The sequence below is a fragment of the Schistocerca nitens genome, chromosome 10 (assembly GCF_023898315.1).
Source record: "Schistocerca nitens isolate TAMUIC-IGC-003100 chromosome 10, iqSchNite1.1, whole genome shotgun sequence".
Classification (NCBI taxonomy): domain Eukaryota; kingdom Metazoa; phylum Arthropoda; class Insecta; order Orthoptera; family Acrididae; genus Schistocerca; species Schistocerca nitens.
Window position 1 is genome coordinate 128567316 of NC_064623.1, and position 15780 is coordinate 128583095.

The 15780-nt window shown below is 37.5% G+C and overlaps 1 protein-coding gene across 1 annotated transcript in view; it reads right to left on the reverse strand.

The window, feature by feature from the left end:
• LOC126210190 (CARD- and ANK-domain containing inflammasome adapter protein-like) overlaps positions 1-10893 on the reverse strand; it is a 145198-nt gene extending 134305 nt beyond the window's left edge. Inside the window, exons 1-2 of the mRNA XM_049939366.1 lie at positions 10855-10893; positions 1065-1185 (exon numbers count right to left, since the gene is read on the reverse strand). Of these exons, the coding sequence (XP_049795323.1) occupies positions 1065-1182 (118 nt within the window). The 5' untranslated portion in view covers positions 1183-1185; positions 10855-10893. The remainder of the gene's footprint in view (positions 1-1064; positions 1186-10854) is intronic.
• Between the last annotated feature and the right edge of the window lie 4887 nt (positions 10894-15780).

Here is a 15780-nt window from a genome sequence, read left to right on the forward strand (position 1 = left end):
GAAAACTGCCATATTTGTGTGGGTGTCATTCCAGCATCCACCATACAGTCCAGACCTTGCACTGCTAGGCTGCCATCCGTTTGGTCATGTGAAGAAATACCTGGCTGGCCAACACTTTGCAACAGATGCTGACGTGAAATCAGCAGTTCGCAAATGACTATACACCAACCAAATTGACATCTACAAACAGGGCATACTGAAACTGGAACCACGATGGGAAAAATGTTTTGAGAATGTTGATGACTGTGCAGGAAAGTAGTTAAGAGATGCAAGATCATTTAAAGTTTCTTTGTTACCTACTAAACTTCTTGGTAATAAAATTACTGCATGTTACTTTCCGATCCTCCCTCATATTTTGCTTGGCAGATTAAAGCAAAAGTTATGCACTTAAAATCATGCTCAAAAACTACAGTTCTTACTTTTGCTTACTTAGCTGGTCTGTAAGACAGCAGCTGTGTTAAATGTTTAAAAATTAACATTTAAAATGGCATGAAATGCTGGAGACTAAGAAATGTACAGCTCTTTAATGAAATGTGATACCAAGTCATCAGTCTTGTTATGGCTATGAATTCTGCCAATTACCATGAGTAAAGGACTGTTGCACTTGTCCAAAACTATGGTGAAAAATTTCAAAAGAAGATGTGGTTACTTTCTGATAGTTTAAAAGAACTGTTTGTTGCATATTGTATCAAGTTTGATGTAGAATACAGTTTTTCAAAATTTTGTGGCTAGGATCATAGTGATGTATCACTATTTGCTCTGCTGGAATGCAGAATGTGTGTGCCTCATTTATTTAAACATGAAGCAGGAGCTATCTGCTAACATTACACAAACATGCTAAAAACTTTTAGTGGGTCTCTCAGTCTGCAACACAGAATCAAAATTTGCATGCTTCATTGCCATAACAAATACCCAGGAAAAGTACATGGATATAGACCCTGAGGAAACCACTAGATTCAAACTGATTAGTTACACTAATTTTACAGCAGCTGTCAAGTGAACATTTTGTTGAAAAATTGTAAAAAGAATTACAAATCTTTTGATTTTGTTTCAAAACCCAGTACCTGAAAAATGGTGAAGTGGTGGCTGAGATGGATTAAGCGGAAAACTATTTTGTCGTTCAGGATACTGTTCATGATTATCACTGAGGAGGGCATGCAATTGTTCATCCTGTTGTGACATACTCTGTTGAAAATAAACAGTTTCTATGCAGAAGTTTCTACATTATAAACAATACCTTAAAACATAAGTCTACTACTGCAGTGCGTGTTTTTGTTCAGAAATTGGTCACTTTTTTCAACACAAAATTAACTGCAATCGAATTTAAAAAAAAAATTAGTAATGGCTTTGCTGCTCAGCACAAGTATTAAGAACTTTTCAAATTTGTATCATTTTGAAGATTTTGGAATTTGAGCTGGGTGGAACATTTTGGAACTAACCACAGACAATTTGGTGATGGTGTTCATGGCACAGAGAAGTGACAGTGTGCTGGTGCAAGTATGCTGCGTCCAGATGAGAACCAAATTCTCACACCACTTCACCTGTTGTGATTGACTGTTTGAGAAATATAAAATATGAATTTGATAAAAAAGCAGAATTGGAAAATGCTCGACCAACTCAGGAAGAAAAGTCTGCATACACTTCCGTTATAGTTTGAACTAAGCTCCCTTCTGTCAATTCACACAAGATTCAAGTCAGTACAGTTACAGTTGACTAAAGAGTTCTTGTAGTTCTAGTGTTGAGCTAGCACAACCTGTAGTTATCTATCACAGCCAGCACAGTATGTTGCAACAACAACAACAACAACAACAACAACAACTGGTCAGTTGGAGATATGTACGAGATCATGGCAGATGCACAGATATATTTTATGCATTCTTGTGGGCCATCACTGTTCCAAATACTGGGTTTTTCAAAATGAATATAGGGGTTTTAAGGCTTTGTAGCATTTATTATATTCAACTTACATTTATAAACAAAATGAAAGAGCATGTAAAACAGTTTTATTTGTAAACCTGTGTGCAAAGACTGACTGAAGGTGATGAACAAGTGATAGCGTCTTTCACACATAGCCCCAAGAAATCAGTTCAGAAGGCTAGTCGTGAATTGCCAATGCCAGTGAAGTCTGTGTACAGACCTTTATAGAGACACAACTATGTCCTTACTTATCGTCTGTGGTTGTTTGATGCTCTAAAGCCTACAGACTATGGTTTATGTGCCAACTTTACAAACCAAATGTTGCTGCACAATGATTTTCTGGACCGTGTTGTCTTCAGTGATGAATCGACATTTCATTTACATGGAAGCATTAACACAAATAATGTGCACATATGGGTATTAAACAGATCATACCATAGCAACAAGACTCCCCTAAATTATTATTTCCATATTGTGGCAAAATTTTTATGGGTTCCTTTTTTTGTGAAGCAACCATAACTGGTGTTTCTTATTTCAATGCACTACAACTATGGCTCTTTCCTCAATTGGAAGAAGCTGAACCACAAAAATTATACGGCAGCATAATAGTGTGCTGCCTCCCTGGCATAAATCAGTACACGACTGGTTAAACGACGTTGTACCCGATTACTGGATTGGTTGCAAGGGGCTCGATAACAGAACTTATTTTGTATGACTACCTCGTTCACACGTTTATTGCGACTACGCAACCACATCATCACACACAATCTGATGCCGTGTGATTTTTACATTTGGCGGTTCACAAAAGATCATCTGTATGTGGCTTTGTTACCAGCTGACCCACCAGACTTCAGAAACAGTATTGTTACAACGATATTCCAGACAGACTACATCTACACCCATACTCCGCAATCCACCATACGGTGCATGGCGGAGGGTACCTTGTACAACTAGCATCTTCTCTCCCTGTTCCACGGAGCTAATGACCATAGCAGTTTTGCGCCCTAAAACCAAAATAAAACAACAACAAAACAAACATCCCTGTTCCACTCCCAAACAGAACGAGGGAAAAATGACTGCCTATATGCCTCTGTACGAGCCCTAATCTCTCTTATCTTATCTTTGTGGTCTTTCCGCGAAATGTAAGTTGGCGGCAGTAAAATTGTACTGCAGTCAGCCTCAAATGCTGGTTCTCTAAACTTCCTCAGTAGTGATTCACGAAAAGAACGCCTCCTTTCCTCTAGAGACTCCCACCCGAGTTCCTGAAGCATTTCTGCAACACTCGCATGATGATCAAACCTACCAGTAACAATTCTAGCAGCCCGCCTCTGAATTGCTTCTATGTCCTCCCTCAATCAGACCTGATAGGGATCCCAATTGCTCAAGCAGTACTCAAGAATAGGTCGTATTAGTGTTTTATAAGTGGTCTCCTTTACAGATGAACCACATCTTCCCAAAATTTTACCAATGAACCGAAGAAGACTATCCGCCTTCCCCACAACTGCCATTACATGATTGTCCCACTTCATATTGCTCTGCAATGTTACGCCCAAATATTTAATCGATGTGGCTGTGTCAAGCGCTACACTACTAATGGAGTATTCAAACATTACAGGATTCTTTTTCCTATTCATCTGCATTAATTTACATTTATCTATATTTAGAGTTAGCTGCCATTCTTTACACCAATCACAAATCCTGTCCAAGTCATCTTTGTGGTTTTCAGACTGATCGACGTTTTGGAAGAACTCGCATATTGATTCAATGTGTAACAAATGGTGCTCACATTGAACACTTTAAGAGTTGCTCTTTCATTTGATATATTATTTGTAACTGTAAGTCAAAAGTAACAAATTCTACAAAGCCTTCAAATCTGTATGTTCTCTTTGAAACACCCTGTAGGTTCGTGCTGAATTCCTGAGTAGCACCTTTCGGCAACTCTTCTCGACCATCTACTACTACTACTACTACTACTACTACTACTACAACCAACTTTCAGTAGTTTACCAGATGCTGATGCCTGAACTGTGAACAGAAAATTTAGTTGGTTGTAACCGATTACTACAACAAATTAAATTTGCTATTTACAGTTCAGACAACAGCATCTGGCAAACTGTGCTTCTTTGTAGTCAGGCGCTCCCAGTAAGATAACTAACAGTATTTTGCTATCCTCAGATAAGACACCCTTTGCAGGATTGGAAATCTGAATGAAGTGCTGAGGCATGGCTGGACCTGCCTGGCTATCGAGCACGGCTTGGCAGTGGGTATGTCAGGTTTCAAAACTTGGTAGAGGCCAAAGCCAACATGGATCAAAGCAAGTTTATTTTCTACCCCAGTGAGCTCCTCCTTGGCCCTCAAAAACATTTTGGTAGCCATTACTATTCGTCATTTAAAGACTATTTCCAGAGTGGTCCCATGAAACAAATTACATATTCTTGTACAAAATAATGACATCACTCTCAGTGGCAGTTAAAGCAAAAAATGGGGATATGACCCTTTAGGGATCCAAGATGTTAAAAAAAAGTAAAATTTGGAACCTTCTTTTCCTTAGTACATCTCTGTAACTAAGTAAATATAATGCCTAGGACATTCTTAAAATGGAAGATTTCCTAAAGTTTTTGTTTGGAAAAATATTAATAGCCAAACTTTGGATAACACTTGACCTGATGACTTTTTATCCCCCTGCCATTGTTGAGTTGCCATGATAACCAGACTACTCAGTTTACAGTTTTTAAATTTGTTATTATAGCTATATGTGAGTTAATATAGCAAATTTTATGGGGGAACTGCTCTTGTAGTAAACCTGACAAAAAGTCTGGAATGTCACGAACAATGTTCTGGCCACCCTCACTAGAGAGAGTGCAATGCCTTAAGCACTGCTTCGTACGAAGTAAGAAAACTTAGGCTACATATGGAAAGTGTTGGAATCTATGCTATGTTGTAGTGAATAGATTATTTGGCATGGAACGAACCAAAAGTTACCTGGAGTACACCAAAGCTTCCTAGGTTGGTTGGTTGGTTGGTTTGGGGAAGGAGACCAGACAGCGTGGTCATCGGTCTCATCGGAGTAGGGAAGGAAGTCGGCCGTGCCCTTTCAGAGGAACCATCCCGGCATTTGCCTGGAGTGATTTAGGGAAATCACGGAAAACCTAAATCAGGATGGCCGGACGTGGGATTGAACCGTCGTCCTCCCGAATAGCTTCCTAGGGAAGGAAAAAGTCCAAAACTGTCCAGGGCAGAAACTCTCATCTGGGAGCATACTACAATCACCAAGCACAGACCTCTTATCTGCAGCCAAGATTTTCTGTGATGATGCAAGAACCGCATGAAACAGAAAACTAAGCAAAATCAGAGATAAGTGGAAATAGAAGTAAGCTGCAGAATTTACAACTATATACAATTTTTCCCTAATCTGAAAGTAAAATTAGCCTTAAAAATGAATAACAATAAACATCATTACTGTGTAACAAAACTGGGTAGATGAGGGAAAGAAATGTAATTTCTGTTTCTTCCCAATGTCGCAGTGGGAGATAATTTTTTCTGGAGTTCACAAACCTTCTATATGTGTTGACAGTCTTCCCCTTGAAGATTCAGATTCGTTATTAGTCATTCAGCATCTGTACATGTAATAAAAAATGGCTCTGAGCACTATGGGACTTAACTGCTGAGGTCATCAGTCCCCTAGAACTTAGAACTACTTAAACCTAACTAACCTAATGACATCACACACATCCAAACCCGAGGCAGGATTCGAACCTGCGACTGTAGTGGTAGCGCAGTTCCAGACTGTAGCGCCTAGAACCGCTCGGCGACACCGGCTGGTGTATATGTAATAGATTTTGTCAGTACATTTGCTTATTAATATTAATAAATATGTATTTATACTGTTTTAGATAGTATTTCTAAAAATTCTTCTAATGAATAAAATGTGTTTGCTAGCAAGAAGCTGCGCACGTTTCCTTAGTCGGTTTGATTGACGTGCTTGTGACATGTTCACGCAGTTTCTTTATGTATTTTGATTGCCATATAGATATGACTATTGTTTGCTCTTGTGCCTGTTTTGTTGTAAGAGCAAAATAGTTCTCGTATTATAATCATGTCTGATTCATTACACTTAAATTTGGGTAGTTCTGGGAGTATGTAATTAACACTCTCTAGAATATATAAATTAACTATAGTTAAAATCTTAGTGAACAAAGGCTTGGAATGAGTTCTATCTGTTCTTTCCATTACTCTAATTCCTTTCTTTTGAATTACAAGAAATTTATTTATGTTTCGGTATTTCTCAAAATATACTGTCCTCACATATTCAAAGGTGACACATGACATCAGTCTCTTCAGCAAGTATATTACTCTTTATAACCTAACTGTTAGCTGTTCTACGTCGGTGCTGTATGTTAATTTGTTGTCATGTGTAATGCCTAAAAATTTAATTTTTTTTCTATTTTTGCAGTCTTTGACAGACTGAGCCACTATGCCTTACTTACATCTAGTAGTAGACCATTCGCACTGATGCATGATGCTGCACTTTCCACCAAATTAATTCTTTTGGCAAGGTGTTCAAATACATAGTTTAAACACAGAAATGTAGTATCAGCCACATACATATGTGTCTTTAGATTTGTATTATCCAGTAACTCGTTTACTTTTATCAGGAATAGAAATTTTGATCACTGTGGCATTCCATGTTGAACCTCAAGAGCATTTGGTAACTGACCACCCGAACTCACCACATGGTTTCTTTTACTGAGATATGACTTGATTAGATTTAGACTTTTAGCACATATTCTACAGCACTCTAAATTGGAGACCAAAACATCACGGTCAACACAGCTGAAGGCCTTACTCAGATCACGAGGCTACCGGTGTACAGGTATGAACACTGTCCTTGTATGCTGACAAAAAGTCTTAAGTTCAGCTTGCGTACACATTATTTCTTTCAAAAGCAACTTAGTTTAAAATACTCACTGCCCTCCATGAGAACGATTCATTATTTGATTGGACATGGACCCTACCTGAGCACTGAAAAGAATAAACCAATGCCCAAACATTTCCTGTTAGTGTGGCTGTGAAGATAGTAACTTCTGCTATGGGATAGCATTATGCAACCATTGGTGGGAGGAGATAATTGGAAGTCTTTCCAGAATCAGTCTCTTCAATAGAATGGACACAAAAACTATGGCATACCTTTAACAAAATAACGAAGAATGTTAGTTTGGAGGAACCGCATATCTATCAGGAGAAGAAAGCAGCTGGGGCAGAAACAGAAGAAACCCAGGCAGCCACCTAGCACAATCTGGTCACAGCAACAGGGACAAGATTTGGCGAACATGAAACTATAAAAGAAATAGAGTAACAGGAAGTGGGCACTGCCACAGGGCTTCTGGAGGCTTGATGCTCCTGGCTGGCTAATGCCTTGGAACTGCAGTTTCTGGGACACAGTGGCCTTGGCAAGTACAGTCGGAATATGTGCCTCTGAGTATTACATGCAGAATCTCAAGGAGAAGATCATCAACCACATACATGATAAGATGAAAGAAAAAAACGAATGGTCTTTGGGGGAGGGTGCATACACAAAAAAGGTGGCTAGTTAGGAATCTTACTTTTCTCTTATGATGAACATGGGGCAGATAGTGGTCATTTAACAGTAGCACTACCACTAGTTTTATTTATCTTTCCTTTTCTCTAATACATGATAGTCATTTCCCTTTTCAATAACATTTTCCTTAGATTTATTAATTTATATGAAGTACACAAATATTTGTTCATGGATTGTCCAAACGTATCACATCACGAGAATTTAGTTAGGGTGGCTACTCACATCTGGGTGTAGCTGAATTTCAGGTTCGGCATCATAAGCAGTTCCTAATAAATTTACTGTGAGTGTGAAGAGGGAGCATCTCATAATAATGACTTTTTCTTCCTCTCAGCTGACATGTAGCAGTTATTTAACTGCAGCTTTTAAATATCGATACTTTCTATAGCATAATATTCATGCAATTTACACATTTTGGAATATTAAATATCTTAAAATTTGTGACTTATAAAACTCAATAAAATTAAATTCCAATGCTATGTTAAAAGCACAGAATTTGCTGAGATTTTATGAAATTCCTGAAATTACCTGAGATTTCACTGATTTTTCCAGTTAAAATTTAATTCCCTGATAATTATAGGTTTTTCAGAAGAATCGCCACCTTGTTCATGGTTTCCTTATAACATATAAGACCTACAGAAGAGTTGTTGAACAAGAAAAATGGCAAAAAAATTTGCATTGGAAACACAAGGGCCACTTGGAACGCTGCAAGAAGACACACACCAGTAGAAAACACAAAACTATCAATAACTACTGAAGTTCACAAAATTATGAATACATTTAATCCCAATTTTATACAGGAGGCTAAAGATTTTAAAGTTAAATGTGCAGTGCACAGCCACAACTCAAATGTAAATCTGTTTTCCTGTTTCCTACCAATGAGATGGAAACATTATAGATAATTAAGGACGAAAATAAAATAATGTTTGCACTGACAATATTCTTGACCTCATCTTGGAGAAACACGCTCCCTTTATAGTCAATGCCCTTGGTGACATGTGTAATTTATCACATCAGATGATGTATCTATACAAAAACAAAATAGCAAGTGTAAAGCACTACTATTCAAAAAAAGGGACAAAAATGTAGGCAACAAAGTACAGTCTAGTATCACTGTCACCAAAGTTTATCCAAAATAATGCAAGAATTATTATGCATTACTGGTATGAGTACAATTTGTGGAAACTAGTTAAATGTGGCATATCACAAGACTCCACTCCCACAAACAGTTCTGTTTATGCTTTTACAAATGGCCTGTGAGTAATAAGCCTTCTCTACAAATACACAGAAAATTTTGTACATGATACAAATTATATTCTTTTATTAACATAAAAACAAAGGATCAGAAGAACTGCAGTATAGCACTGAGAAGTGTACCACATACAGTACAGATCAGTTTTCTGAGAAATTTGCTAGTAATAAACACACAGAAACTATCACAATAAATTTGCACTGGGGAAGGAAAACAGTCAGTAGCTGCCATCCATAAAGTTATCCAACAAATCTCTTCAAAACAATACTTCAACCAAATATGCTGGAGTATTAATTGAGCAGGGTCAAAGAGAGTTCCAACATGCAAAACACATTAGTAATAAGCTTAAAACTGTATGGCATCAAATAGCAGTCGAATAGTTTACTTCCCCCAGGCATAATCATTGCTGTAATATGACCAACCAGAATTTTTTTTCAAAAAATACCCTCCTATTACCATTCACACACATTTTACAAGTTGTGGCTATATGGTAAATCATAACTGCTAAATGGTACAATAAAATACTGGCACCTGAAGTGAAAATGACAAAAGCTACAGCAACATTTAGAACACTTATCCACTGGAAAAAGCACATTTTGGAACTCTTAACAACCTGGTTCAGCCACACTTGAACTAATGATCACTGCAGATCTTGGGGGGACGGGAGCAATCAGGAAGTTGACATATTTTCATTCAATAATGTTACTTTGAACAGTGGTCTGGGGTAACTCATCTCTAAAACAAAGTCTCCTTCGCTAAAAAAAAAATGTGCTGTAAGAACAATATGTGCACCCATCCACAATTATTTTGCAGACATCTGTTTAAGGAGTTCTGGATTTTCACTACTGCTTCACAGTAAATTATTCCCTCGTGAAGTTTGTTTTGCACATAATCCACTGCAGTTCAAAAATAACAATTATGTACACAATTACAAAGCCAGAAGCAAAAATTACATTTATTACAGCACGCCATATTAACGCTGCCTCTAGCACAAAAAGGATGCTCAATGCTGCAACCAACATTTTTGATAACTTACCCATCCAGTGATATAAAGTGTGTGACAGACAGCAAAGTAAAATTTGAAAATAAACTGAAAAAGTTTCTCCTTGATAATTCCTTCAATTCTGTAAAAGCATGTCTGTTTAACGTGTAAAAGGTGGTGGGTAGGAATTTTAATACCATCTCACATCTGTATATGTGTAAATGACCAGCATATAGCTTATTTACAAAAAATAACAAAATGACTCGTTCCACATCAGTATTTATTGTGCAAATGACCCATGGAACATTAAACTAATTAATCTCTCATAGTACTAGACGAGATGCTACAGAAATATATTTTAACAAGGCTATATTGCAGACTTTATACTTGTAAAAATGAAACATGAGACAAAGTTTTATGCATAAAGAGTAACTGAATATTTTAAATGATGTAAGAGATTTGAATCCGACAGTAATTAGTCATTCAGTCTATAAGACTGCACACAGTGTTACATACAGCATTCAGCACAGCTGTAAAACTGGTTTCATATTTTCTGATATAATGTATGGAAAAACCTCTTACAACATAATGAAGGGAATATCTTTTACATGTTAAATGTGCTTATGATCTTACATCACTTTAGAGCAGTGGTAATCTGTGTCATGCCATCAGTTCATAAAGTTTTAGTCATATTCAAATGAAGCCTACTGTTTCTAATAATGCAAACGGCACATTGTAATTTTGTTCAATAAGTGACTATAATAGTCAGTAAAACATTGTATGAGACGAGCACTGTTAATATGAGAGTTGACGTATGTCACCTTGCCACTTACTGCGTTGACACATTGGCTGAGGCTATCGGTAGGTTATAAGCGAGACACACACACACACACACACACACACACACACACAGAGAGAGAGAGAGAGAGAGGAGAGGGAGAGGGAGAGAGAGAGAGAGAGAGAGAGACTTTACAAGTGCTGTTAAATGTGTCGCCGCGAGGTACGACGGAAATTCGAGATGTTCCGTCGTCAGCTGATTTGAAGTGACCAATTACTGAACTGTGGCAGACGACGCGTTTGGCAGTACCGTATAATTCTTGTCCTAACCTGTCCTAACCATAACCACGTGACGCGCAATGTAGCAGAGCAAACGGAGGTCAAAGATCTGTGGCAGAAATAAAATCACGACTACTTTGCCCGTGGCCATTAAAGTTAACCTCTACGAGCAAATTCAAGACAAAACTTTCAGTTTCACCGCCAACGCCAAATTGTAATTTCTGGCTATCATTGGTTATACGAGCTTCTGCGCTATCAACAAATGAGCATCCTTGGTTGCAAATATTCTCTACACTTTTCTCCTTGTACGGCTGCAGGAAATTGTTTCATATATATCGCACTGACTTTCGAACACTTACTATTACTTTACTGCAACCCGAGATAATTTGTTTCATATGGAAATCAAGAAAACATTCGAAGCAAGATGTGCAAGACACTATTTTCGATGTATCCCGTGCCGATGTTGTCGAGGTTCGAAGACTACAATTAATCCTTACCAACAAATAAAAGTCTACATTTAAATCGGATCGAACAGTCGTCCCTAAAATAGTTTGAGGCACGGTACTTACGTCTCAATTCCAATATGACAAGCTAATGCGACGTGTTGGTTACGAACAGCAGCTTTTCACCACGCCTAACCTACATATACCGTCGGACTGCAGGAAAGGTTATTCACTGCATAGATGCAACAGAAACTTACGGCCACGCACACGTCAACAGTGCCGTCAACAACTCCAGGAGCGGCGCTACCAACGGTAAGCTGCCGCTTACTCAGACCAAAGGGCAATTCGCAATAGATTGTACCCCATATAGGAACGTCAAAATATCCCACAAAATCATTTTAAGTGGTAGCATTACGGAACGAAACGGAATGTTATCGTGGGCTAATATCGCAAGTTAACTATTCTGGTCGCACTCACTCATGGTATAGTTGTAGATTTTGTGCTTTTACGTCTTATTCGTCATCATGTTATCGTTTTGCCTTGGTTTCGTGACACAGTGCAGACGTTCCACGACAACTTGGATATTTTGCCCATTCAAAATGACTACACTGTCTGCAAAAAACAATACAAATTGAAGAGGCAAGCCGGCCGGAGTGGCCGTGCGGTTCTAGGCGCTGCAGTCTGGAGCCGAGCGACCGCTACGGTCGCAGGTTCGAATCCTGTCTCGGGCATGGATGTGTGTGATGTCCTTAGGTTAGTTAGGTTTAATTAGTTCTAAGTTCTAGGCGACCTCAAAAGTTAAGTCGCATAGTGCTCAGAGCCATTTGAAGCATTTTTGAAGAGGCAATTTTCATTAAGTAAATTTTTCTTAACAGTGAGAAGTTCAGGTCTATTAAAGGAGAAATATTAACTTGTTATTTGGTACTTAGAAAGAGAGTGAGCAACGAATAAGGTAAACAGGCTCTTGTATCGCTTTATTAATGATTTTTAATGTGCTTAGATGTCCTTATCAAATAAATGTCAATGTTTTTAAGTTTTTGGACAACACATTTCCTGTTTAACTTCTCAGCAATTTACTGTACAAATTACTTTTGCCATTAATAAAATGTATTATCGCTAGTTCCTTGACTCCAATAGGAGAGATTATTACACCTTGCAACATTTTTCAGATCTATGTCACTAGTCAGCCTCGTAATAAGAGTTTAATGTATTCTCTTTTTTCATTTTTAAATGAAATCCTTCACTTTTTGTTACATTGTAAGCTTTTCCTTAAATTACAAAAAAAAAATTCAGGAAACGTAAGGCTTTTTCAAATGCAAAAAAAAAAGAAGAATGATCCAAGGTGCAACATTGCTATACACCTAGGAACAAATATTCTACCGAAATTTAAAACCATCACACTAGAGAAAAACTTGTCTGTACTGCATTTAACAGCCTATTTGTCAAATTATTACTACACTGCTACCCCAATAATCCATAGATGAAATCAAATTAAGTAGAAGTATTATCAACAACCAGTTAAAAGTTAAATACATTTAAAATAGAAGCTGTTGGAAATTAACTAAAATTTCCATTCTCAATACATGTTAAATTGTTAAGAATGAAAGAAACTCAGTTAAATTACAAACATCACATGTTTGATGGAAGAAGACCTTATTCCATTTCAGGGTACAATATGGTACACAGTCGATGAAGTGTGACTTGACTGTCCACATTTAACATAATCGGTTTTAAAAATATATAGAAATTTACTAATCATTTAATTGTGTAATAATATCATTAATATATTATACAGGACTTAAATGTGCCAAATTCAAAATATTTACAAATGCTGTTCAAAGCATAACCATATGTTACACAACAACAATAACTTAAAAAACGCCAGAAACTGTTTATTGTTGCCACTAGTGTGGTTTCCTTCACATGGTTCTGAAATACATCGCTAAATTGAAGTACCTGCCAGGAAAATTACTTGTTCCTAGGTGCACTATCCTCAAGTTACAACACTCTTTCCCAATATATATTCTGACTTTTTTTTATCATGGGTTGAATCTCACAAACTGATTTTCCTACTAAGTAGTGAACTAAGTGAAGGATGTTACGTTGACGTTCCATCTAATGCGAACACAATGTGTGAATGGCCTAATAGTATTTAAATCCATCTACAACCTACAACACAAGCAAGCTCAAAATTAAAGAAAGTCAGTTGCAGGACACACACACACACACACACACACACACACACACACACACACACACACACACACACACACACACACAAACACACACACACACACACACACACACACACACACACACACACACAGAGTGCCAACACACCTGGAAAAAATCGAACATCAGCAGCGACAGCACAAGTAGTAGAAACATAATTTCGTGACTGTCTTCACATGAGTAACATACACATATGCACAATAGCAGTAAAGAAATAACTTGGAGCTCTTTCAGAGAAACAATCTAAAACAGCAACTTTTCTGACATAATTATTACATTTATAAAAATTCTCCACAATATTATGAAGTGGTTCAATGTCAACGCAGAGGACATTTAATGAAATAAAAATTAATCTCACACCGCAGTCTGAAATAAGGAAGATCATGATGACTCTTAAATGTACAAATTCATATGGATTGGTTGATACGTCCAATAAGAGATTAAAAAGTTTGGGCCATATAATATGTAATGTACTTAGTCACTTATGTAATTCATCATTAATCTGGAATTTTCTCCTGGGAGATTGAAATATACTACTGTCAGGCCTTTCTATAAGAAGGGTGACTCCTTAGACAGTAATAACTACTGCCTAGTGTCACTCCTTATATTATTTTCTAAAATTTTGGCGCAGGTAACATACTCCAGGGTTGTCACCCTCTTGTGTAGTAATGAGAGATTTGGCCAGTCACAGTTTCGATTTAAAAAAGAGCCACACTACTGGAACAGTTATTTATACAGTCACAGAACAAATAGTAGAACTTTTAAATGATTAAATCTCACCTGTTGGATTTTCCAGCGCCTTATCGAAGTTGCCTGATTATATTAGTCCTAATATCCTACTAAAGAAGTTAGGTTATGGAGTCCAGCACTTGCCTGCTTTAATTTTTATTTAAGCAACAAAACATAGAAAAGTACCACAGGCTGCTTTGGTAGTACAAAGAGGGATGCCACAGGGTTCATCCATTGGCCCACAACTGTTCTTGCTTTATGTTAATGCTGTCATTTTCATTGAATGGGGAGGCAGTATTAGTTCTATTTGCGGTTGAAAGGAGGACTTCTGTGAGCTGAATGAAGAAGAATCAACAGAGAAAATAGAAAATAATTTTTTATGGAAGTTACTGACTGCTTTTGCACAAATGGACTAGGTTTAAACTTTGAAGAAATGCAGTTCATCCGGTTTTATATTGTCTGAAATATCCCACCTCCTATTAAACTAGTATACCAACAAGAAATAATTAAGAGTATAGAAAGTTCCTACATGTGGATGTCAGTGAAACCTTAAATAGGAAAACCATGTAGTGGAGCTGCTTAAATAGTTATTTTTAACTACCTTTGTGATAAGAATAATTGTGAAATTTGGGGATATAGACCGCAGTAAGTTAATATAAGTCGCAAATTTCCATCCATTGAAGTCTTACAGGATAATATTCTAAGATAACATCTGAGATAGGCAAAAAATATTCATTACACAAAAGAAAGTAATTAAAATTGTATATGCAGTTCGCTCACATGTATCCTGCAGGCATCTTGTTGTGGATTGGCAAGAGAGCCAACCCGGTGGGAGAGGAAGCCGCAAGGCACGCGTTTTAGCTCACGCAGGCTGACGTGAGGTTTGGAACAGGTCAAGGAAATTAGACTAGCAAAAAAGGATGTAGCTGTGGAATACTTAACTTTAATCCATAAATAGTGAACATCGCTCTTGACGGTACATGTTTTACAGCATCAATAGTAACTGGTAATGGCGCCTTGCTAGGTCGTAGCAAATGACGTAGCTGAAGGCTATGCTAACTATCGTCTCGGCAAATGAGAGCGTATTTTGTCAGTGAAGCATCGCTAGCAAAGTCGACTGTACAACTGGAGCGAGTGCTAGGAAGTCACTCTAGACCTGCCGTGTGACGGCGCTCGGTCTGCAATCGCTGATAGTGGCGACACGCGGGTCCGACGTATATTAACGGACCGCGGCCGATTTAAAGGCTACCACCTAGCAAGTGTGGTGTCTGACGGTGACACCACACATCTATTTAAGGAATTGACAGTATTAACCACAGCCACTCATCATATGTACTTCCTTATAAAATTTATTATTAACAATCCACCTCAGTTTGAAAAGAAGATCTGCATTGCCCTCTTTGGCACAGAAAGAGGTGAAATATGCAGCTATAAAATTGTTTGATGAATTTGTATTTAAATAAAATGTCTGACAAATAGTAGAAGTATTTTTAAATGTGGATGAAAAATGTCTGACAAATAGTGAAAGTATTTTTAAATGTGGATGACATATGTTTCACTATAACAAATCTTT